At 44.0% G+C, this 24,249-nt stretch overlaps 1 protein-coding gene across 8 annotated transcripts in view; it reads right to left on the reverse strand.

Annotated features, from left to right (window-relative positions):
• The window catches only part of LOC119655610 (rho guanine nucleotide exchange factor 11), a 181,848-nt gene that overhangs the window by 121,686 nt on the left and 35,913 nt on the right, over positions 1-24,249 (reverse strand). For 7 of the 8 annotated variants that reach the window (XM_038061576.1, XM_038061573.1, XM_038061571.1 and 4 more), the window contains 5 exons: positions 11,120-11,247; positions 10,855-11,037; positions 8,863-9,945; positions 6,724-6,820; positions 5,873-6,668 (listed from right to left, as the gene is read on the reverse strand). In XM_038061576.1, the coding sequence (XP_037917504.1) occupies positions 5,873-6,668; positions 6,724-6,820; positions 8,863-9,945; positions 10,855-11,037; positions 11,120-11,247 (2,287 nt within the window). The remainder of the gene's footprint in view (positions 1-5,872; positions 6,669-6,723; positions 6,821-8,862; positions 9,946-10,854; positions 11,038-11,119; positions 11,248-24,249) is intronic. The other variant, XM_038061578.1, reaches the window with a different exon arrangement.

Consider the following 24,249-nt stretch of genomic DNA (forward strand, 5'->3'; position numbering starts at 1 on the left):
CATTGCAGTGCTTTGAATAAATATATCCAGGGGCTGCAAATTGAGTAGTGCATTCAGAGCTGCGCCGGATATCGTGCTCGTGGCACCAGTGATACCCAGCCAAACAGTTCTTTGCAGTGCGGCTAGTTTACGGTGAAAACCTTTTTGTCTCACCTTAACCCACCACACTACGGATGCATATACGAACATCGGCCTAATGATGGCAACGTATATCCACATTACCACATGAGGCCTGAGTCCCCATGTCGAGGCAAAGGTCCGTATGCACAGCCCATAAGCTGTGAGAGCTCGTTTCATCTTTACCTCTACATGTTTGTTCCAAAGAAGTTTTTTATCTAGCGTGACCCCCAGATATTTCACTTCTTCGGAGAGTTGAAGGGTAGTACCCCTCATCTCAGGGGGACAAAGTCTATCCAGTTTTCTCCTTTTTGAGCATAAAACCATTGCGGTTTTATTTGGATTAACTGACAAACCATGTCTAAGGCACCAGCTGTCTATCAAATCAACGGCACGCTGTATATTCCTACACACCGTTCCAAGATCCCGCTCAACAGCAAGTACAGCCACGTCACCAGCATAAGCTTGAGCGTGTATTGGCAAATTTTGCAGTTCGCATAGCAGTGAGTCGATCAGCATACTCCACAGAAGCGGCGAAAGCACACCTCCTTGGGGGCAGCCCTTCGTCGCTTCTGTAGTCAGGTAGCGATCGACCCCTACCTCAGCGCACAGCAATCTTTGCGTTAGCATAGCATAGATCCACTTAATTAAAGCTTCATTAACATCATGCGCTCTGGTGGCATCACAAAGTTTTTGAAAAGGCGCACAGTCAAAAGCCCCTTCAATGTCCACGAACACCCCCATCGCGTACTCACCATTCAAAGTTGCATCCTCTATCTTTGTGACCAAAGAATGAAGAGCAGACTCACAGGACTTTCCAAGTTGGTTTTCACTAAGTGGGTGTGACCTAAATGCGTTTCCACGAATGTGACGCTCCACCAGTCTCTCCAAACCTTTCAGCAAGAATGAAGTCGAGCTGATCTGTCTGAAGTTCTTTGGATTAGAATAGTCATCTTTCCCAGGTTTCGGTATGAAAACTACCTTAACCTGTTGCCAAAAAGAAGGCACGTAGCCCAGAGCAAGACATCCTCGAAAAATATTTCTTAGAGGTCGCTCTAAATGCTCCATACCCTCCTTTAGCATTGCCGGTTAGATGCCATCCATGCCAGGTGCTTTGAAATGTTCAAAGGACAGTATGGCAGCTCTCACCTTTTCATGGGTGACAACCGCTTTCGTAGTGTTCCAGTTCCCCTTGCAACGCTTGCATGTTGAAGGGGTTGCAAGAACCGTCAACTCTCCCCCTACCACTTCTCCCACCCGTTCTCTCGGGTGGTGTACTTCCTGGAGGGTCTGTACTGAGTCCAGTCTGGAGCTCGTGAAAGTACCGTCGGGTTTTCTAAGAGAATCCAACTTGGCCGACTCATCCCTTTTGAGGACTCTGCACAGCCTTGAAGTCTCCCTTTCGCCTTCCAGTTCCTCACAGTACGCTCTAAAGGAGTCTCGTTTCGAGCACCTCACGAGCCTCTTATATTCACGTTGTGAATTCCTGAAATTTAACCAGTCTTCGTCCTTGTTACTTGCCCAAATATGGAGTGATCGCATCATGCAACACGATCTGAGATTGAATCTGAATAAATTTTTTGACGACCAATCCCCTGTTCAGAACTGAGCAATTTAAATATCACGGGGCAATCTTATCAGCCAATGGAGAACTGCGTTATGAAATTGCTTCACGTTTTAACGCAACCTGGATAAAGTGGCGTTCCACAACTGGTGCTCTTTGTGATCGACGTATCTACGAATGTCCGTCCTGTCGCCCTCTATGGTTCTGAATGTTGGCCCGACTATAAAAGACAATGAACGGCGTCTTGCGGTAATGGCAACGAAGATGTTACGTTGGACTGGTGGCTTGAAACGTTTCCATCACATCCGAAATGAGGTACTCAGAGGTGGCGGCGAGGAAGATGGGGCGGCAACCCTATCGGCCAAACCGAAACCAAGTGGCCGAGGAGACCCTCCATAGTGGTGGTACCAGGAGACGCTGTAATCACTTTGGTTTGCCGGCCGTGATTCAGTAGGCGAATGCTCCAAAGACCTAATCAGGGCGATCAGACCCGAGTCTCATCTGAAGTGGCAAATTGGTCACGAAACCTTACCAGGGGTATACTGGTACCATGGGAACCGGGAAAGCCCCTGGACTCACATACTTCGAGTGAATTCCTGTTGTATGTGAGGACAGCTCGATTATTTGCGGTTGGCCCCCCTGGTGGGAGTTTCATGGTGGTTGTGGTTATGCTCAAGCGAGAAGAGACCTTCGGGCCTCGACGTGGTGTTGCGTATCAACACGGGTGCCGTACTCCATAGTTCGGTAGAGATTTAGGTAATTCTTGCATCCACCAGTATGAATGCTAAGCCATGCACTTGTTATAGACTGGTACCGTTGTTGCTTGCTGCTGATTGTGGTCACAAAATCAATCCGTGTCTGAAGAGGACCGTAGGATCAAGTCTCACAACAGGTGCCTACGCAAAACACTATGGGCTTCACATCGGAAATGAGAATATCCGCCATCAATATGGGGTTGCTCCGATCATAGAAAAACTGCGAGAGAGGCGTCTTCGATGGTATGGTCACGTAATTCGTGCTAACGAGAATTCACTTGCCAAGATTGGTCTGAACATCGAAGTTGATGGTAAACGACCAAAAGGCCGGCCGAAACAACGGTGGTTTCATACGCTGGATGGGGATTTAAAAGCCTCGCGACTGCATCCAGATCAGACATTGGATAGAATCAAATGGCGAAACCGATCACGACGAGCCGACCCCGCTTGTGAACGGGACAAAGGCTAAAGAAAAAGAAGACTCTGTTCCCAGTAGATGTGAACTGTACAAGCCTTCCTGCAGTACATTTAAATCCCGACGGAGTTCCGGTAGTGATAAATGAGAAGATTCTAGACGCAGCGAAAATATTGACTGAAAAAAAGACTCCAGGACCGGATGGAATCACAAATATTGCCCTGAAAGTAACCACCAGGACAATGGCAGCAATGGAAGCTACAAACGCTCATACTCATTCCAAAGGTAGACTGCTCGCTGAAAAGGAAGAAGGCCCTTCCGACAAACAATTCGGATTTCGTAAGGCGAAATCAACTGTCGATGCAATCAGCATGGTGACTGGTTTGGCTCAGACTGCAATAAAAGAAGGAAAATGGTGCCCAGTAATAACCCTCGACGTAAAACATGCGTAAAACAAGTCGGAATACCGGAAGCTCGCGCTTCGGGTATAAAGGTTTTGTGTTCATCTTATGTAAGAGACGCACATTTCTCTGTCCGTATATAGCGACAAATCCAACATAATCCTTCATATTTTTCCAAACTACAAGACATACGTACATATTAGAGCCATAGATATCACGCTCACCCTAAACAAACAAACTGCCTATTACCTGCTGTACACATATATGCACGTATCTAAATTTATCGTACCCATAATTCCGATTTACGTCTTATATCTATCTGAATTAGGCACTAGCCGCAAAGTTCATTAGCACGCATATATTATATACCTACATACACACATGTCTGGTTGACAAATAACTAAAAAACTAAAACAAAATAATTGTCTGCGACCCAATTCATAAGAATTCATTTCGTTGTGGTATTGACGAATTGATATGTGATGATGACGTCATGCGGGTTGTAGAGTGCACGAAATTCACAAAAAATTGTAAAGTTTCACCCCCAATAACTTTGTTAATAATAGTTGGATTTTCTTCAAACTTGACCAAACTGTGCATTATATTCTTCATTACACTCATGCCAAATTTTGTATTTCTGGGATGAACATAAGGGGGGGTGCCGGGTAAATTTCTAAAATGTGGAAATATACTATTATTAACTTTATTTGTGCAGATATCGGAACCGGATATATTTTGAGGCCTAGATTTCATAGAGATGCACCACTGTGATTTTTTCCAGATTTTTCGGTTGGAGAGGTTCTGAGAACGAGACCTGTTACACTTTTTGGGGGTCATATTTTGAGCGCTCACTCCTCCATGTTTCACCCAATATCAAATATTGCATCAGTTTCAAAAAGTACTAATTGAGACCTTTCATTTGATACCCCACATGGCTACATTCTGTGAAAAAAAAATTTGCACCCTCCATTCACATGTATGGGGAGCCCCCTCTTAAGCTTAACACAAGATGGCGCCACTTACTGCATGTAAAGGGATCACCAGATTACATACTCTCACCAATTTTCGTGACAATCGGTCCAGCCGTTTCCGAATAAATCGGGTGTGACAGACAGACAGACAGACAGACAGACAGACAGACAGACGGACAGACGGACAGACAGACACCGTCACCATTCTAATAAGGTTTTGTTTCACACAAAACCTTAAAAATGGTGCAAAATGGAAAAACAATCATCGAGGCATTCGACAAGCTGCAGGCCCCGAAGTACATTGTACGCATTGTTGAGTTTCTCCTTAGAAGAAGACTTTACTGCGATTCGAAGGATGGGCTAAAAATATTCCCGACAACTTGCGGGGTTCCACAGGGTTCTGTCCTAGGTCCCTTGCTGTGGCTAATTATGAATGATGGAGTGTTGACGCTACGCCTTCCGGACAACGTGGCAACTATTGGCTTCACAGATGATATCGAAATAACAATGGTTGCAAAGCATCAAGACGAGATCGAGATCTATGCAAATGAAGCGATATGGGAGTCAATTCCTGGTTGAGAAGTTCCGGCCTTTCACTTGCTGAACATAAAACAAAAGTAGTTCTCATTTGCAAGAGAAGAAAGAACACAACTGGGAAATTCAAAGTTGGCGAACAAACAATTTACTCCCAACTATCGCTCAAATACTTGGGAGTAATTATTGACAGAAGACTCAACTTCAAAAGAAGCATTGAGTGCGCCGTAACTAAAGCGTTTTCCAACGCTCCAACGATCTCGAGGTTACTACCGAACATTGGTGGGCCAAGACAAAGTCTACGTCTTCTGCTTGCTAGGGTAGTCAGCTCCGTGCTACTGTATGCAGCTCCAGTTTGGGCAACTGTTCTGGATAACAAAGTGAACTGCTGAAAATTGGGAATGGCATATCGGCTAAGTACATTCCGGGTATCCAGTGCATATCGAACAAAATCAGGAGAAGCAGCATATGTACTAGCAGGGATGCTCCCCATAGACGCACCAAACAAAACGGGAAGCGGTCGCAGACAGGCGCTTAACACCCGAAAACATTGTGAAGTTCATGCTGGAATCAACGAATGGAACCAATACCAACAGCTTAAGCAAGAAGAACTACGACGAGAACAAGGAAGGGAAAAACCATAATGAGCCGCAGTTAAAAGCTGATCCAGCCTCGCGACGCAATGCTTTATAAAAGTCCCGTGGGGAGGGTGGAATGAGAAGGAGGTGGTTTTAGTGAGTAGAAGTCTCACATAAATGCGTGGCAGGAGCCAGCAGTAGGTTTTGAACCTTTCCACGTCCCAACGCCGAATAAAAGACAGACGGATAGACAGACAGACAGACAGACATTGAACCGATTTTAATAAAGTTTTGATTTGCAAAGTCTTCGCTCTCTTCTTGTATGTAAGGAAAGCCCCCTTCAACATGTTCATATATGAAATGATTTCCGAATAAATCATGTGTGACCGACAATCTATAACTGCAAACTGGTTTTAATAAAACTTTGTTTGGCACAAAACCTGCAACAGTTGAAATGTCTTCTCAAGATAAATTTGCTTGAAAAATTCAAGTTCATTTAAAATAGCAAAAAAAAAAGAAAATAAAGAAACTACTTACACTAGATCCTGCAATTTTGGCAAAAGTGTTTCCTCAAAAATTTTCTGCTCCTTAGCTTTATCGCCTTTTGCTGCAGCCAATTGTTGATCGGTTGGACCATATATCGTACCCATTCCTTCAATTCGTCTCTGTTGGAATATTCGAAGTTGTTCATTAATTTTTTCTTTGGCTTTTTTCCGACTTTTCCAGAAAACTTTCTTTAAAATCTCAACTTTATCATATTCATATTGCAAGATATTGTCCACTTCTCGCGCTAACGATTCGTCAACTTTAAACCACAATAAAGGCGCACTTGGTACAAGAAATGTTGAATGAATTTCATAAGCCCATTTTCTCATGTCTTTTGCTGTTCCCTCTTTGTACAGGTCCGTGATGAGATAGAATAGTAGAGGTACGGGATCACAATTTGATAATAGATAATTCAAAAAGACAGCTAGGTATACTGTGTTTTCGAGTTTTAAAAGGCGCACCAAGTAGTTGAATGGAGCCTCCTCGTCAACAAGACATTCTTGATCGGATACTTCATCGTCATCCATGAGTATGATTTCTTTTTGGATTGCATTCGCTTGGGCCGCCATAATGTCGTTAGTTGCAATTCCACTGAATGGATTTGGATTGTCCAAATAAGAAGACTTTTGATCGGGATCCACATTGTCTGTCCCATCGCCTCCTTGCAGATTTTGTGACTGAACTTGTGATGGCGATAAGTACGGCGGTGGGGGAGTACCAGGCGGTGTTGGTTCATTGTCTTTTTCCAATAATTCCCATGATCCCGATGAGGACTTATTGTGCCGATCTATTCATAGTTTAAACGTAAATAAGATTCAAAAAGTAAAGAACAATAGTACTACCTGGAGGATGACGATCTTGAATATGTTCTGGAGAAGACACGACCCTCCTATGTTTCGTGAGATTCGTCATTTGTTGCGGTGGTGTTTGCCCCAGAACCTGTGATAGCATATTGTACAATACATAGATCTAAGATGTCACTTGATACTCTAGACTACACACTAGACACTCTAACCTTATTTGTACAATAGATAGCATGCAAATCCTTACACCTCTAACATGCAAAAATATACACAACTTCAAGCGAAATGATGTGAATACAATATCCTAAATACAGTCCATCGACAACCATATGAAAGAATAAAGAATGTATATCGGATGTGAACCTAGTCCTGCAGATACTATACAAAATGCATAGCATTCCAGTTGTCTCCGTAATAAAATTTTTGGCCATTCAAATACGATTTCTTTCCATTTCTTCTCTCAATTACAGTGCTCAAGTCATATGTAAGATCACCATTTTGAGCGTGATACATATGGTTCGTGTTATGGTTTTTTTTAAGTGTAAATAATGTCAAAAATACTTCATACATGATGCAGTTTGTCGAGTAAATGCAATGCACAGTATTAGTAGTTAGTGTTGCATGTGAAATATGATTATAAATTTGTTTGCGATTTTAGCAAATTTTTGTATAAAACGTGCAGATTTCAGAGTGTTATTCGATAAAGCACTTATGTGGTGGTTGAATGCGATATGTGTGTGAGCTACTAACAGTTGTATCTCGAAAATACTACATCTTCCAGTTTCAAAAGGAACATTCATTAGAGAACAATGTGGTTGTACTGCAAATATTAGTCATAGTCAATTAAAATCGCCATTGAACCATTGGAACAACTGGTCTTGGATGGTAGAATTTTCATCTGTTTAGTTACAATTCAAATTCATTCATTTGCGTTGCTTTGCCTTTTTCAGATCAACTTATTTCCCATTACCGTTTTCTCGTAAAAAATATAGAATAGATCAAATGGATAGCAATGGATCTTTAGCTTTAAAAAACAATTTGGGAGTCCTAAGTCCGCGTCTACTTGATGCCGGACCAGACCAACTGGAGAGCCCCCGCTCTTTATGATCCACGGACTTCTCTTTTTGAATTTAACACCCAAAGTTCAAAAAATAAAAGAAGAACAAAGACGGCTACAGTTTCGTACCAGGACAGAGGGAACTCATCAGACGCTGCCTCACCTCTGCTCTCGGAGCAGCGTGATCGAAGAGGCTCGCAGATGTTGGACGCTCCCTTTTATAATTCGCAAAACACGACAAGGGTGCGAATTATATTCAACGTAAATCCGCCCACAGTTCAGACCAAAGCTTGGCCGGAGCTAGACACTTTTTTTTTGGGATTTGGGAGTTCTAAGTACGCATCTCCTTGATGTCGGACCAGACCAAATGGTACGAAACCGTAGCCGTCATCGTCCCTCTTTGACTTTTTGAACCTTGGGTGTTAGACTCAAAAAGAGGAGTCCGTGGACCATAAAGAGCGGGGGCTCTCCAGTTGGTCTGGTCCGGCATCAAGTAGACGCGGACTTAGGCCTCCCAAATTCCTAAAAAAAGTGTCTAGCTCCGGCCAAGCTTTGGTCTGAACTGTGGGCGGATTTACGTTGAATATAATTCGCACACAAAGGTTCGACGAACCTAAACATCGGCACGTAAATCTGACAGGACGATTTGATAAAAAAAAACAATTCAACGCATTTTTACAGACTTGAAACCAAGGCAAAGCAACGTTTCTGGTTATCACAAGTGCATTATCATAAACACTAGTTTCCGTTTCTAACACAGCTCGAGACTAGAAAGGCTTAAAATATTGTCACAATTCGCACCCTTACGTCCAGGCAAGTTAGTCAATGCATTACTATTTATTTGTGTAATGCTTTTCAATTTCATGTGCGAATATGTCCTGTTTCACAAGGGGACAGTTATTATCACAGTCAATTCAAATAAAACTATTCAACAAAATGTTAATTGTAGTTAGTAGGATTACAATGCTGTACAAAAAAAAAACTAACACCTTCTCCGTGAATACATAACTAGTGTTTCAGACTTCGTGACTACACGAGCATTGTTATTAGTTTATTCTTCCAGTATCTATAAGTACGCAGTAGAAGTAATGTGATAGTTGTGTTTTATGGTGATTACTTACATTAGACTTATTAACGGAAGCAGAAGAGTGTGTTGGGGCTGATGGCAAATTATGGTGAAAGTTATTGTTAAGAAATTGTTGACTTTGTTGTTGTTGATGATGCTGCAGTTTTTGCACTATATTAGGTCGTTGAGAGAGCGGAAATGCTAATAAATTATCACGAATCGGTGTACAGGTCGCGACCAAAGGATAATTCATTAAAGTGTCGATACTGTTCGGCAAAGGTCTCAGAGAATTTGTCGATCCCTGCAGACCGCTTCCCATGCCCGTCATATTACTGCTTTGCATCAATGTTTTTGCATTGTTTGCAAAATTTTGACATTCCTCCATCATGCCCGGTTGTCTGGGCGGTAACGGTGGGGGCGTAACACTGGCAGCATCATCCAAACTGTTGCCGTGCTCTTTTTCCATTTGTAAAAACATCTGTGTGCTCATCTTTGGATCCGATAAAGCTTTTGTTTTCGTTTTTGGTCGTTTTTTGGTTGACGATGGTTTCGATCCGCCAGCCGATTGGCTTCCAATCGCTACTGGCAAGGCGCTAGGTGCGCCTGTCTTTGAATTCGGGTGATAACTTACACTTTGATTGTGTACTGCATTAACTGAATTATCCAAATCGGATATAGGAATGTTACGTCGCCAGTCAGCCGCGTGTTGATGTTGGTGGTTAAAATCGTCTGGTTGACACACCAGTTTACGAGGTGGGTTACGCTGGGGGAGCGGTGGTGGTGTTTCGTCCTTGAGATTCTTTTCGCTTCCTATAAATTTCCTTTTAGACGGAGTAGCATTATGTAACATTGATTGCTGCTGTTGTGACGTTGTCTGTTGATGATGGTGATGTAGCAACGATGGTGTAGCCAACTGATCTGGACTTTGCTGAACAATGTTGCTCAACGGGGACGGAATATCTTTCTCGGTTTTTTTACGAGTACCAAGACTGAGTGACGATAAGGAACGAGGGAATCGGGACAGAAAGGCTGGACTTGAATGATGGTGCTGCGGACTTGTTAAGGGATAGACGACAGGAGTTACAGTATTTGAAGTTGAACCAGAAGTTGGCGAATTAAGAAATATTTTTGGTGGGTCCTGTTGGCACAACAAATTTATAAGAATTGATATTTCGATTTCTATTCGGAAAGAAGGAAGAGGGATACAGCTTTGTACATAATATTTATCAAGCCGTGAAATCGATCGATATTGTGTAGAGATCTTAAGTCATTTGCTAACTGTGCAGATTCAATTCATATTAGTTTCGTAAAATAGTCAAATTAGAATTTTCAAAGCAAAAGTCAGGAGAGAACACAATATAAACAAAAATTTCAATTTTTTCATGGCCTTTCATAAAGATTCATGTCAATCTTTCGTAGACATTCTCTTCTCCATGGACACAATGTACATAAATCTGAATGGGAAAAACTCTTCCTTTGGACAATTACCAAAAAAATTATCTATGACACCGTTGCCTCATTACAATTAATTTGCCAAAAAAGATAGAAATTCTATTTAAAAGGAGAAACTCTACATCGTGTATCAACATTAATTGTGAATAAAAGGATACGATTTGCATGCGGACTTTGCTAGATTCAACATTTTCAACTCGAATCCCATTGCGAATTCACTATGTAATGTGAGAGTCGAATGAATTATGTAATTTCATTTGCACAGGAATGCAGTTATATGTGCACAATTAATAGCAAAGCAAATTAACAGAAATTTAGTTGTTCTTATTCCACTAAACATTAAAAATATTCAGAGGAAAGATATCAAAAGCAAAAAAATTTTAATGCAAAATATCAGATTTATATCACTTGGACATTGTGAAAAATAAACGATCGAGTTATAATTTTATAGCAGGTTATTAACATATAGAGAAAAAATGAAAAATTAAATTTCAGCGCAGACCAAAAACACGTTCAATTTGATACATCAACTAATAGCGGCCGTTAAACATGATCTCTAATGTAACACGTACTTTCCAAGTTAAATTATACTTACTTCTCCGCCAACCTGTCTCAATTGCTCTTGTAATTTTCGTATATTTGCCTCGGCTCGTGAACGATCTTGACGATTCCCTGAACTGCTATTTGCTACGAGATTTTCCAAATTTTTCTTTTCCTGATCCAACATTAAGCGCAAAGTTCGAATTTTCGCATGTTCCATTTCTCGTCGTTTTTCACTCTTGAAATTGTCATTTGTATTTTATTAAACGGGAACTAACAATTCATGATGATGAGAGGATTATCCATAAAAAATAACTTACATCTACTGGCTGTGGACCAGTTATCCTATCACGTTGCGGAACCGGCGTGGATGATGCCGAGCCTAAGGAGTTTGGACGCTGCATCTTTTCTCTGCTTCGCTGAACAGTCAACTCAACAACCAAACGAGCTGAATAGAATATGATTTAATTAGATATAATGCTTATGAAAAATAAGTTCATTGGGGATAAGATGAAATTACAATTTAATTTTTTAACTTTCCACTGGGCAGGAATGATAAAAATTCTCATTGCCAATAGCGGCGAAACTTGAAGTATGAAAATGCCCTAATCAATGGCAAAAATTGCTTGAAAAATCCAACATTATCGGTTTAGATCGAGTAACGAGAGAGGAGAGCAAAAATGCGATATTTAATGCACTTAGCACTAGCGTGATTTATTAATAAAATATGGATTACAATAATGACGTGTGCTTTTAGTCCCGACCAAGAGGGGATGGAGAAGACATTGTTGCGTTAGGAGTGAGTGTATAATTTTCATATGTGTGGCTATGTATTCAGTTCCACTGTATCCAACCCCGAGTGAAGGAGCAACTCTGAGCTCATCGATGGAGAACCTGAGTCTAGACTCAAATTTCCCACTTATTCAAGTGGGAACCAATTCAATTGGGACCCAGTCCTTAACGGAGGAGCCGAAGCAGGCCCCTTCTGTCAGTACTCCTAACCCCAGGCTCCAATCGGCGGCACCCGCTAAGGCTAAAGTCTTGCCCATGGGTAAGCACTTGTCCACGGGCAAACCGCCTTCGGGTAAACCGCATCCGAGCAAACCGCCTTCGGGCAAATCGCCTCCGGGCAACGCACAACCAAAGAGCTGTGCCAAGGTTGAGGGGAAAGGAGCGTTCGGGACACCTGCGGCTAAGGGGAAACCGAAGCGGCAGCGGTCCTCGGACGATCCTAACTCTTCGACACAAAAGGCAGCAAAGAGGGCTCGGCCGGCAATGGCTAGGCCTTCATTTGCAGTCAAGGCTATCGAAGCCGATGGATGGGTCCTGTATGGCGACTCTAATCCATCCGGCTACGATACTGAGCAGTGCGAACAGCTTAGGAGGAAACTCCTCCTAGCTGTAAGGACTGCGTCCGCGCAAGGCATTAAGCTTTGGTTTGACTCGGTAGGTGTATACCGTAAAATGTTACGCCTGAACTTTGCCGACGAAGACACGAACGAGTGGCTCAGACAGTACTGCTCCTCCCTTAACGATGTGTGGGAGGGTGCGCGACTAACCTTGAAAAGGGTCTCTGAGCTTCCATCGATCAAAAAGTGCTTTCTCTGGCTTCCAGAAGAAGAGCGAAATGGTGTCGGGGTTCTGGAACAACTTGGTGTACAGAAAAACCTTAACACTTCCACCTGGTTGCTGCTAGGCAGCAAAACAGGAGAGAGAACCGATAGGCCGGGAACTTTTCTCACTATCGGCGTTCCCGAACCAGATGTTAAGAAGGTTCGGGAAAAATCGGGTTGCCGGCTCTACTATGGGCTGGGGACCGTCACGTTACATGTGTCGGCTCCTAAAACCATTGAAGGGGACATGCAGCCCCCGGCATTTACATCTGAAACGTAGATGAGGTGCCACATTTCCCAAGTAAATTTGCAGCATTGTAAAGCGGCGACTGCACTTATCAGTCGTCGGATCAATAACTGCAAGACACTTATATACCTCATACAAGAACCGTGGGTTGTTGGGGGGGCAGTCAGGGGCCTAAACTTCCAACAAGATGACCTATTGTATGCCAATCCGATGCCGATCGACCCCGCACCTGCATGGTAGTCTCCAAAGACTTCCAGGCTAACCTGGTTAACGACCTATGTGATGGCGACACCACATCGGCTAAGCTAACCATAAAAAGTCAACAGGGAGATAAAGAGATACTATGGTGCTCTGCATATTTCCCCTACGACGCAGAAGACGTTCCCAGTGGAACATTCATCAGAGCTATCCAATATGCCAAAAGTAGAGGCATGGGGGTAATAGCAGGATGTGATGTCAACGCACACCACATATGCTGGGGAAGTTCGAACATCAATGCAAGAGGATCGAGACTACTGGAGTATCTAGTAGGAACCGATTTGCAGATCCTAAATGTGAGTAATGAACCCACTTTCTTCAACGTGGTCAGGCGAGAGGTCATCGACATTACGGTGGCATCTCCTGACATCGCGGCTCTGATCGGAGAGTGGAGAGTATCAAACGATATCACACTCTCGGATCACAAACGCATTGATTTCGTTATGGGCATGGATCCACCTCCACCCACTCTATTTCGGAATGCGAGGAAGACAGATTGGGTAATGTATCAAACAGAATTGAGCGCCCGAGTCACGATCCCTGGGAAGCGCATCGAATCCATTGCTGGAATTGAGAAGACAACCCAGATGATCACAACTAGCATGAGAGAAGCTTTCGAAGAAAGCTGTCCACTCAAAATGCCAAAGAAGGGTAAAACACCATGGTGGAACTAGGATTTGGCAAAACAGAGGAGAACGACAAGGATGCTCCTCAATCGTGCTCTGAAGGGTGAATCAAGCGCTAGCTGAAATCGCTATAAAGAGGCACAGAAGACTCTAAAGAAGAGCATAAGTTCGGCTAAACGATCATCTTGGAGACGCTTTTGCGAAGAGACTAACTCTCTTGAGGGAACCTCAAAGCTGAAGCGGATTCTGGTCAAAGAACGTAGCCAGAAACTGGGTTATTTACGTTTACAGAATGGGAAGTACACAGAAAGCGATGAAGAAACGGCAAATCATTTGCTTGAAGTACACTTCCCAGGCAGCATCCAAAATCTAATCTCAGGGTCAACAGGTGCATACAGCCCTCAACCGAGAGACTGGAATCTGGCATGCAAAGTAGTATCACTGGAGCGAGTGAAATGGGTTCCATAGATACAAGTCTGCAGGTCCGGATGGCATCATCCCTGCGCTAGTAATAGAAGGAATGGATGCCATGGGTCTACATATTCGGAATATATATCGCGCATGCCTAGCACACGCTTATATTCCAATTAAATGGCGGGATGTGAAGGTGTTGTTCATTCCCAAACCAGGAAAACCCACCTACACAGACGCAAAAAGCTTTCGACCGATCAGCCTAACGTCCTTTCTGCTAAAAGGACTAGAAAGACTAGTAGATCGGTTCATAAGGGATACACACATTCCTAAACGGCACTTCACCATAGGCAACACGCCTACCAGAAAGGCAAATCCACGGAGAAAGCACTCCATGAACTTACGGCAAATTGAAATTGAAAAGGCGATGTCCGAAAAAGAATACACCTTAGGCGCATTCATGGACATCGAAGGTGCCTTCAATTATACCTCATTCGCGGTAATTTGTGATACGGCAAGACAGCATGGAGTCGAACCGCTGCTAATCCGTTGGATCCTTCACATGCTAGAGTGGAGAAAAATCCACATATCGGTCGGCCAGAAGTCTATTGAAGCAAGATGTCTCAGGGGCTGCCCACAGGGAGGGGTTCTCTCTCCACTGTTATGGCTCTTGGTGATGGATACCCTGCTGTGGCTCCTGGAGGACAAAAAAGTCTTTCGCGCAAGCATTTGCGGACGACCTAGCCGTAATAATTACCGGCAAGTTTGCGGACACAGTATGTGACCGCTTGAATGCAACTCTGCATGTAATCCACAGCTGGTGCCTCCGCAATGGACTCACGGTGAACGCTAGGAAGACTGGACTAGTTATGTTCACTAGGAACGTCAAGTGGGGCAGCTATACGCTATCCACCTTAGCAGGGGCCGAAATCCAGCTGGCACAAACAGTCAAGTACTTAGGAGTACATTTCGACTCCAAGTTAACGTGGAAGCATCATATCCAGGAACAATATCAGAAATCCTGCAGATTGCTCTGTTGCTGTAGGAATGCGATAGGTAAGACCTGGGGACTTTCACCTAAACGGATATATTGGATGTATACATCCATAATAAAACCCATTTTGATGTATGCATGCATCGTCTGGTGGTCAAGACTGAACTTTGCTAACAGCAGGAAGCTGCTAACGCAGATTCAGAGACTTGGTTGCCTAAGTATTACTGGAGCAATGAGTACTACACCGACTGCGGCACTTGAAGCTATCCTAAATTTACCCCCCATTCACTTGGAGGTGAAACGGAAAGCGGCCAACGACGCATATAGGCTCGATACCATTGGGGCGTGGAAAGGCGGCCAATCCAACGGACATGCGTCTATCTGGAAATTCCTTGAAAAACATCCGGTAGCTCTGATGCCGACCGATCATATGGTTTCCAGATTCGTTTTTGAAAAGACATACACTGTCGTAATCACCGAAAGAGAAGAATGGTCGACAAGTGGCCATGAGTCTTTTCAGATTACAGACCTAATAATCTTCACCGACGGGTCAGTCACGGAGGATGGATCAGGTGCAGGTGTGTTCTCGGAGAATCCGATTATAGAACTGGCCCGACCCCTCGGAAAAATGACAACCATATTCCAGGCGGAGATATATGCCATTTCATTGGCAGCAGAAGAATGCTGCCACAAAAATGGAGGGGTCGCACCATTCGAATCTGTTCCGACAGTCGGGCAGCATTATCGGCACTAAATGGCAACAACATATCAAGCCAGTTGGTGTGGAGTTGTCATCAGGTGCTGCTGAAACTTTGCCGACTGAACGAAACATTCCTGATGTGGGTGCCGGGGCACTCTAACATCGCCGGTAATGAGGAGGTTGACAGACTAGCTCGCCGAGGGTCTGGATCCACAATGGTGGGGCCAGAACCAGCTCTTGGAATCCGACCATCTACTGTCAAGTCTACTCTGAAGGGTGAAATTGCAAGGATTCACGCAACCGAGTGGAGAAATCTGGACTCTTGCCGACAAGCGAAAATCCTTGTGAAGGAGCCTAGGGCCACTAGAGCGGCATTTTTGTTATCCGTTTAAAAAGTCGGACATGAAAACACTAGTAGGGCTTTTGACGGGACACTGCCCCTTAAACTACCATATGGGAAAGATTGGGGTAGTGGTTTCGGCTATGTGCAGCCAATGTGAGGAGGAGGAGGAGACGGCCCTGCACTTTTTATGCAGCTGCCCGGCATCCTCAGATCTCAGACGAAGACACCTTGGCAAGGTTTTCTTCAATGAAGAATCTGCACACTCTCTGCCTCTGGAGAATGTTCTCAGATTCGCTAAAGCCTGCGAACACCGTAGGCGGGAAGCCATTGAATAGGCAACTTACGGGGATAGTACAATGGGCCTAAATAATGGCCTGAGTGCTCGGAGCTGCGGCTACCCCCAGTTAACTAAACTAACTCCACTGTATCCACTTCCCGCCGTGGCGAAAGAAGCGGGAAATTTGTTTTTCAACACCCAAAAACGATTCCCCTTCTTTCAAATTGCAGTGCAAATTGGATGGACCATGGACGCAAAGGTGTTTCCTTTGCGTCCATGGTCCATCCAATTTGTCGACTATCCTTGATTCCGTGTAGTGCTTTTTAGATGAAGTGATGGATATTGATGAGTTTCGAGTGGGCACGATGGGTGAGTTTCTCAGCTCCATAGTTGACGTTATGATTACTCGATTGAACTGCTTAGATCCCACGTCTCTGAAGTCATGGAGGAAATGACTCGGTCTTGTGCAACTTGAGGCCTATTTATGCAGTTCCTTGTGAGAACCTTAGGTTAGCCAGTGGACTTTCTTCACGTTAATGTCGTGTACAGTTTTTCGCCGCGTGGCTAAGTAGAGATATACCACAGAATGTACAAGTTCGCGAAACGGGAGATACACGCTTACCTTTTCAATGTCTTCTTTGCTCTCTTTCACAAAATCGACACCAAGTGATTAAGGTCGTTCAAGAGACCTTGGACCTACCTCAGCTATGTTAATATGCGACCAGGTTTGTTCTGAGAAATGTTGATTCCGAAGCAGTTCTTGGCTTCCCACAGGTCCTAGATGGAGAAAATACTCGAAAGTTCATGTGTGAAATTTCGAACTTTCGACGACTCCATGGAGGCGATTATGAAGTCGTCCATGAAACGACCAGGGTCCAGCCTAATTGATTGATTACATATCGAATTCGCTTGTGATCGCCAAAGCGAATGGTTCATTCTGCCGATTTATCCTGCTCCGCTTGGAACATGCTTCTGCTTCGCTACCCCGTAACTTCGAGCTCAACCGAATTGGCCAGCCCGCCGGTAGTTAAAGATAGCAATAAAATTCGTTTTCTCCTGCCAATCTTTTTATACGGCTTGACTGCCAGGGCACTGTTTCTAGTTATCCAAAGCATAGTCAAAAATATAAAATATGAGATCACTAACCCGCCTGTCGACAGGCTTAAAGTGTCCTAACATATACAACAGACTCTTCTACTTATTTAAGGCCTCCAAATTAGAAGGCCATTCCTTCACCACTGAGGAGGAGAGCAAGCCAACCCTCCTACTTAGAATAATCTCCCCTCACAAGCGCAATACTGATGACATGGCAGCGGAAATGAAGCAATCAGCACAGATTATGCTAGTTCGCATCTCAAGGCTTTCCATCCCATATGCACGGGCGGGGGCGATCAACTGTCCAAGACAATGCCGCTATGAAGTCGACGGCGCCCCTCAAATGAATAAACTGTGGCCAACTGGGTCACCCAGTTAATTTCTCGAAATGTCTCCGCAGGTTGGGAGAGCTAAGAGTGACCCGCATTCCCACCCTTCTCCGTTCTTTCCCCCTATACAGACACTCCGCCAGTCCTTTTGCCTCATTTCAATTGGATCACCTATCCCTCACTGACCCCTTTTTACGCTGCAGTTGCCAGAGGACAAGTAAAACCCGAAATCCACAACTATCGCCCCTACGCTCTTCCATTTTCAGGCGCTTTTTCTTGAAAGCTCCCTGTAAGTCCCTCTTCAACATGTCATTCTCCTACCTCTGGACCACAATCCCTGACTTCTATCACAACTGCCTTCATCGCTCCCCTGATAATAGTCCCGAAGCATACTTACAATTATTCTTCAAATTGCTAGACAACCAAAATGAAGGTATTCACACTCAACACTAATTCCCTCATTTCAAACGACAAAGGTTTCGCTTTGTGATGGGCGAACCCAATCTTGCTCTCCTAAATGAAACCAAGACTCCCAGTTCCCAATGTTAAACTACACGTTCCAATGACATGGGCAGAGACACAGCCATCCTAGTCAAATTGGGACTAAGATTCAATTGCTTCAAACTGCCTATTAAGTCGTTAGATTACCTGCCAGAAGCGGCGTCCTTCGAATGCCTCTACTTCCCGGGTGGCACAGTAGGTGCCACTCACGCCCATTCTGTCCAAACTCTCCGAAATCGCGGCCAGTTTTGACGCTTTCCTCCTCGAATGTGATCTCAATGCCAGACATGTAACTTGTGGGACTCTATTAACAAAAAAACCGCAAAGTTCTCTTCGATTGGTTCCAGTCAGGTCCACTCTTTATTGCGCACATCATTAATGCGGGAGTCCCAACCTTTTCATGAGGGTCCTCCATCCTAGACGGCTTTATAATCTCGTCCAATCTCTCAGCCCGTGTCGCTAGCTGCTCCTCATAATCAGCTCACTCTGACCATCATGCCCCCAGTCTCTCAATGCATTTACAGCAAATTCTGACAAACTGGGACGAATTTTAACGCGAGCTCTCCAGTATTCATACCAATGAAGAGCTAGCCACTTACATCAGGAAATTCAACTCTGCATTAAACATCACAATTGATAAACACGCTTCTGACAAAGAGCCTTGCTAATATAAATACGAGTGCCTTTCCCCCTCAACCCTCCTCTTACTCCGCAACAGGAACAGACTCCTGCAGCGAAGGGAATAATTATTCCACGGACTACGTAACAGATGCAACGCTGACTACTGTCTTCCCCTCTGAGATCATTAAAAACCTGTTCGCCAAAATTAATGGAGCTATTAAATCCGAACTGAATAACTCATACAAGAAACTTTTCAGTCCCTTAAACCTCGACCCAAAGTTTCCTCAACAATCGATTGTCTGGAAGGAAAAAATCTACTCTCAACGTCAATTACTCCCAGATAAAAATAGGAAAGCTCCAATTCCACTAACCTGAGGAAAAAATATCTCCCTGCACAGACTATTTCAGCTACATTCAGAGCCAGGTCACCCGCAGACCCTTCCTCATTTAGAATACTTCTAGATTTACTCTCCAATAGAACTTGTCACGTGCGTTTACGCTTTAATGTTTCCGGGAGTTCACGATTCCGGGAGTTCATTTTCTTGGATAACATCTGCCAATCTCATTGGAATTTGTTGGCAAAGAGTACTTGGATTGGTACTATCTTATCCTTATACGAATGTTGCTGTTGAGAGGAAAATAATCTTTGCAATTTTAAGTGTTCCCTTCAACAATGATCAACCATCGAAACGAATAGTTTTCTTTATTTCCAAGAGCCCGATTGAAAAGATGCATAATAATAGATATCCAGAAATGCCACTGGACTAGAGTTTATCCAAGGCATCACAAACTTTTGAGAAAAGACCTCCGACATCCTTCACCATCATTCATTTTGTAGGTGCGTAAGTCGCGTAAGGGAGTTGACCTATTCCAACTTGATACGGTAAAGTTATATCTACTTTCGTCTTACGGTCTTAAGTCATCTACTTTACGATCTTGATGTCAGTTTTTCGCCGCTTTCTTTATATTTGTATTCCCCACGTGCCGTACTTCAGTAAGAGTCGTGAGTCTCACAGGGTCATTTTATCGAAGCCTTTACGAGGTATAATATATTCGCACTTACGTGTACCTTCAAGCCAGAGTGTCGTAACACGGCGTGATCGAAAAACCAAGAAGTCGCGTGGAACACCAAGTAGATTCTAGTTTTTTGCACCGTCTGATTGGAGATAAAATCCGGCTCAGTAGGTCAATTAATCCGTATGGAGGATGATCCAGTCCTGAAAGTTTATAAGGCCAATATCTATGGTAGGAAAAACAGGCGTGACAGAGCCTTTCTTAGATGATGTAGGTTAAGACGCTAGACAGCTTCTAGAGACATCAAAGTCAGCGCAAAACTAGGATGCCTGGAGTCAGTGTTGGGCATATTTGTATTCGTAAATGTCTGTCTGATGTCTGATCAAGGCTTTGCTTTCAAATGCTTTTTTTCACAAAACAATCCTTCAAGCTTGAAGAACCTGCAACGCCTTTTAATTTTCTTATTGGGGACCCGTCGGACAATCGGAACGTCGACGTAAATCCCCCGATCAATTTTATCCACGGACTTCAAGACGAATTCGGTCTACTAGCCTCAGGTAAGACGATTTATAAGCGCAAAAAAAAAAGCTCATGGCATCTCCGACACCGAGGTACCGGAAAGCAAAAATCGTTACCATCTCCTCGCGGACAGTTAAGGATAGCAATAAAATCGTTTTCTCCTGCCAATCATTTTGTACGGTTTGACTGCTAGGGCACTGTCTCTAGTTATTAAAAACACAGTCAAAAATGTAAAATTCGAGATCACTAATCTGCCTGCCGACAGGCTTAATGTGTCCTAACACACACAAAAGATTCTCCCACTTAATTAAGGCCTCCCAATTAGAAGGCCATTCCTTCACGGTTAAGGAGGCGAGGAAGCCAACCCTCATACTTACAGGAATCTCCTCTCACGACTGCAATACCGATGAAATAGCAGCGACTCAAGGCTCTCCACCCCGTAGACACGGGCTAACGATACCAACTTAATCCTCTTTCGTGTAACTCTCAATTCCGGGGTAGATGCGGTCATAGTCTCTCTCGTACATCAGCGGAGCAGCTGGGAGAAACTCAAGAAAAGGGATGTCACTCAGTGCTTTAACCGTCAACAATTTGATCACGTGAATAGAAATTGTGGCTACAACCCCAGATGTGTCCTGAAAGTCTATGAGGCCAATATCTATGGTAGAAAAAGCAGAAGTGGCAAACCCTAATCCGATGGCTTTAAGTACATCAAATTGGCAGACTTCAGCGTGAAACTGGGATGCCTGGAATTCCTTCTTAAGGCAGGCTTACATCCAAGACCGATTGTTGCGTTATTGATGATGATGATAATAGGCTTGATCCGGGTAGAGTCGTTAAGCTCTCAAATCACCATCTAATTTATCAAGCCATCGTTGTCTTGGTCGCCCTTTAGGTCGTTTCCCATCAGCTTTGATGTACAGGCCAACTTTAGATAGTGTATTCTAGTTACCACGAATTAGATGACCATATTTCTCACAACCCTATATCAATCGCGCATGTAATCATTTCAGTTCTGATCATAGGGTGTTACCTCACTGATCCAATGCAACATTTTCAACAATTTGGACTAACATTTGAAATTATGAACGACATTAAAGCAATGGTAACATGAAGTTGAAGTCATTGAAGCATATGAGGCCAGCTGCCCGGCTAAGACAGTCAAGTCATCAAGGGATGTACCATGGTTGAACAAGAACCTAGCCAGAATGAGAACAGAGGCACGAAAACTCTTTAACCGGGCAAAACAAACCGGGGACTGGCAGAGGTATAAAAATGCACTGACTGCGTATAGCAACGCGATCAGGGAAGCGAAACGGAACAGCTTCAGGGAATACTGTGAAGAGATCGAACAGATCACAAAAGTGGTTGCTTTTGTGATCTGTTCGATCCCTTGGCTGTAGCCAAAGACGGGGGAATACCCTCTGTCTGCTTGAAAAAGGAAGATGGGACATTTGCCGAGAATGAGGAGGACAGGGTACACCTGCTTCTCAGAACTCATTTCCCGGGGTCGTACCCCATGATGGCAGGCGACAACATTCTGCCTGACACCCCAACAACGAATAGAAGGGGAAGGAAGGAGAGCTGGAAACTAGCAAAAGAGGTATGCTCAGAAGCTAGGCTAAGATGGGCAGTGGGAACTTTTAAACCACTGAAATCTCCCGGAGTAGATGGCGTTTTCCCAGCACTTATCCAGAGAGGCCTAGGAATTATCTTAGAGTCTCTTCTGAGGGTGGTAAAGGGGAGCATAGCACTGGGATACATACCAAGGGCATGGAGACGGGCAAAAGTGGTCTTAATTCCGAAAGTTGGTAAAAAGGATCCTTTTTATCCTAAATCTTTCAGACCAATCTGCCTAACATCGTTCGTACTCAAAACGGTGGAGAAGATCATAGACAACTTATTAGAACTAACGTTCTAAAGCGTAATCCCCTACATCACTGTCAACACGCTTACCGGGCAGGACGGTCAACTGAAACTGCTCTGTATCAGCTGACAGAGGTACTACGGGATGCCATAGAAACAAAAGAAATTGCACTGTGCGCGTTTTTGGATATCGAAGGAGCATTCGACAACACATCGCACACAGAGATACAAGACGCCCTGAGCCGCAAAGAAGTGGAAAACACCCTGGCATTCTGGATGGGCAAAATGCTAGAAAGCAGGCAAATAGAGGTACCGACAGGTACAAATTCTACTATCACGAACACCACTCAAGGCTGTCCACAGGGTGGGGTACTATCGCCGCTGATGTGGAGTATGGTAGTGGATGAACTCCTGGACGTGTTAACTAATACTGGAATACAAGCCCAGGGTTACGTGTACGACATTGTTTTAATCTGTAGGGGCAAATATGAAGATACCCTATGTGATAGAATCCAAACTGGACTAAAGGTTACTAGTTCCTGGTGCAGGAAGGTGGCACTGCGAATCAACCCAGCCAAAATCACCATAGTACCATTCACTAGGAGGCATAAGCTTGATCACCTGAGAGCCATAACATTAGATGATATGGAGGTGAAACGAGAATAAGAGGTCAAATATTTGGGAATTACGCTAGACCAAAAATTACCCTGGAAGACACATGTCGGAAAGCCACGAGGGCTCTGATGACTTGCAGATCCATAGCAGGAAAAAATGGGGTTGCAGCCTGAAGATACTACTTTGGATATATACTGCAGTAGTGAGGCTAATGATTACCTATGTAGCGGTAATCTGGGCAGAAAGAACCCAACTCAACACACAAGCCAGGAAATTACATAAGCAATATTCAGGATGGGCGGTAGTATGAGTGAGGCGGGGAGCTGCCTAAATCGAAGGAAGATCGATATTCTTTCTAGGCGGTATCCCGAATTACTGATACCAAGGGATAACATGACAACGAGGTTTCACTTCGATAAGAATTTTGAAACACGTTGGAGTAACAAGGCAAACTGGGAGAGCGTGGCTGCGACATACGGCTTAAACCAGCAACTGATTACTTGGTACACTGACGGATCCCTCGCAGCAGAGGGAGCGGGTGCCGGTGTCATTGGTCCAAGGAAAATGTACTTTGAGCCAATGGGCAGGTACACTAGCATATTGCAGGCGGAAATATACGCCATAGACAAATGTGCCTCCTTTAATCTGCAAAGGAACTATAGGGGGTAGAACATAGCTATTCTCACCGATAGCCAAGCAGCGATAAAGGCACTTAGGTCCAACCAGGTGAACTCTAAACTGGTATGGGAATGTCTTGAGAGACTGAATACACTCGGCTCGTCCAACAAGGTTTGGATAGTTTGGGTTCCAGGCCATGCTGAGTTGGTGTCGTGGTGCTCGAATGACCTTAAGGGAGGTTTGAGGCAAATTACTAAAAACAGACAGACAGACTCACTGCCTTCTATGTAGGAAAGCCAAAGATCGCGATTGCAACCACATAACGGGTAGTCCAGCCTACAGAATCGCTTTAGGTACCCTATGTAAATTAGAGTCAGCCAGCTGAATCTAAATCTCTGCTAAGCCGTCCAGGACCTACTAGCACAGAAAGTGTATGAAGAGTAAATCGATGTTCCCATTGTCTGCGAACAATATAAAAGCCTCCATTACGGCGTTTGGGAAATAGACATAAGTGCAAAGGCTGCGGTATGCGCTTGCGATAATCGAGCCTTACAGCAAACAATAAAGCAACACGATTTTGTAAGGGTTAAGATCGGCAACCTCTACATAGACAACTGTTATGCCGCCCCAAGTATGACAACACCAGAGTATTGCAACATGCCTGGTAGACTGGCAAGAGACGTCAAAAATCGCAACCCCAAAATTATTGCTGGCGGCTTCAACCCTTGGGCAATGGAGTGGGGAAGCCAGAAAACAAATATAATAAAAGGGAAAGAATCCTACTCGAGGTTTTCTCCTGCCTA

This window comes from Hermetia illucens, chromosome 4 (genome assembly GCF_905115235.1).
Source record: "Hermetia illucens chromosome 4, iHerIll2.2.curated.20191125, whole genome shotgun sequence".
Lineage (NCBI taxonomy): Eukaryota > Metazoa > Arthropoda > Insecta > Diptera > Stratiomyidae > Hermetia > Hermetia illucens.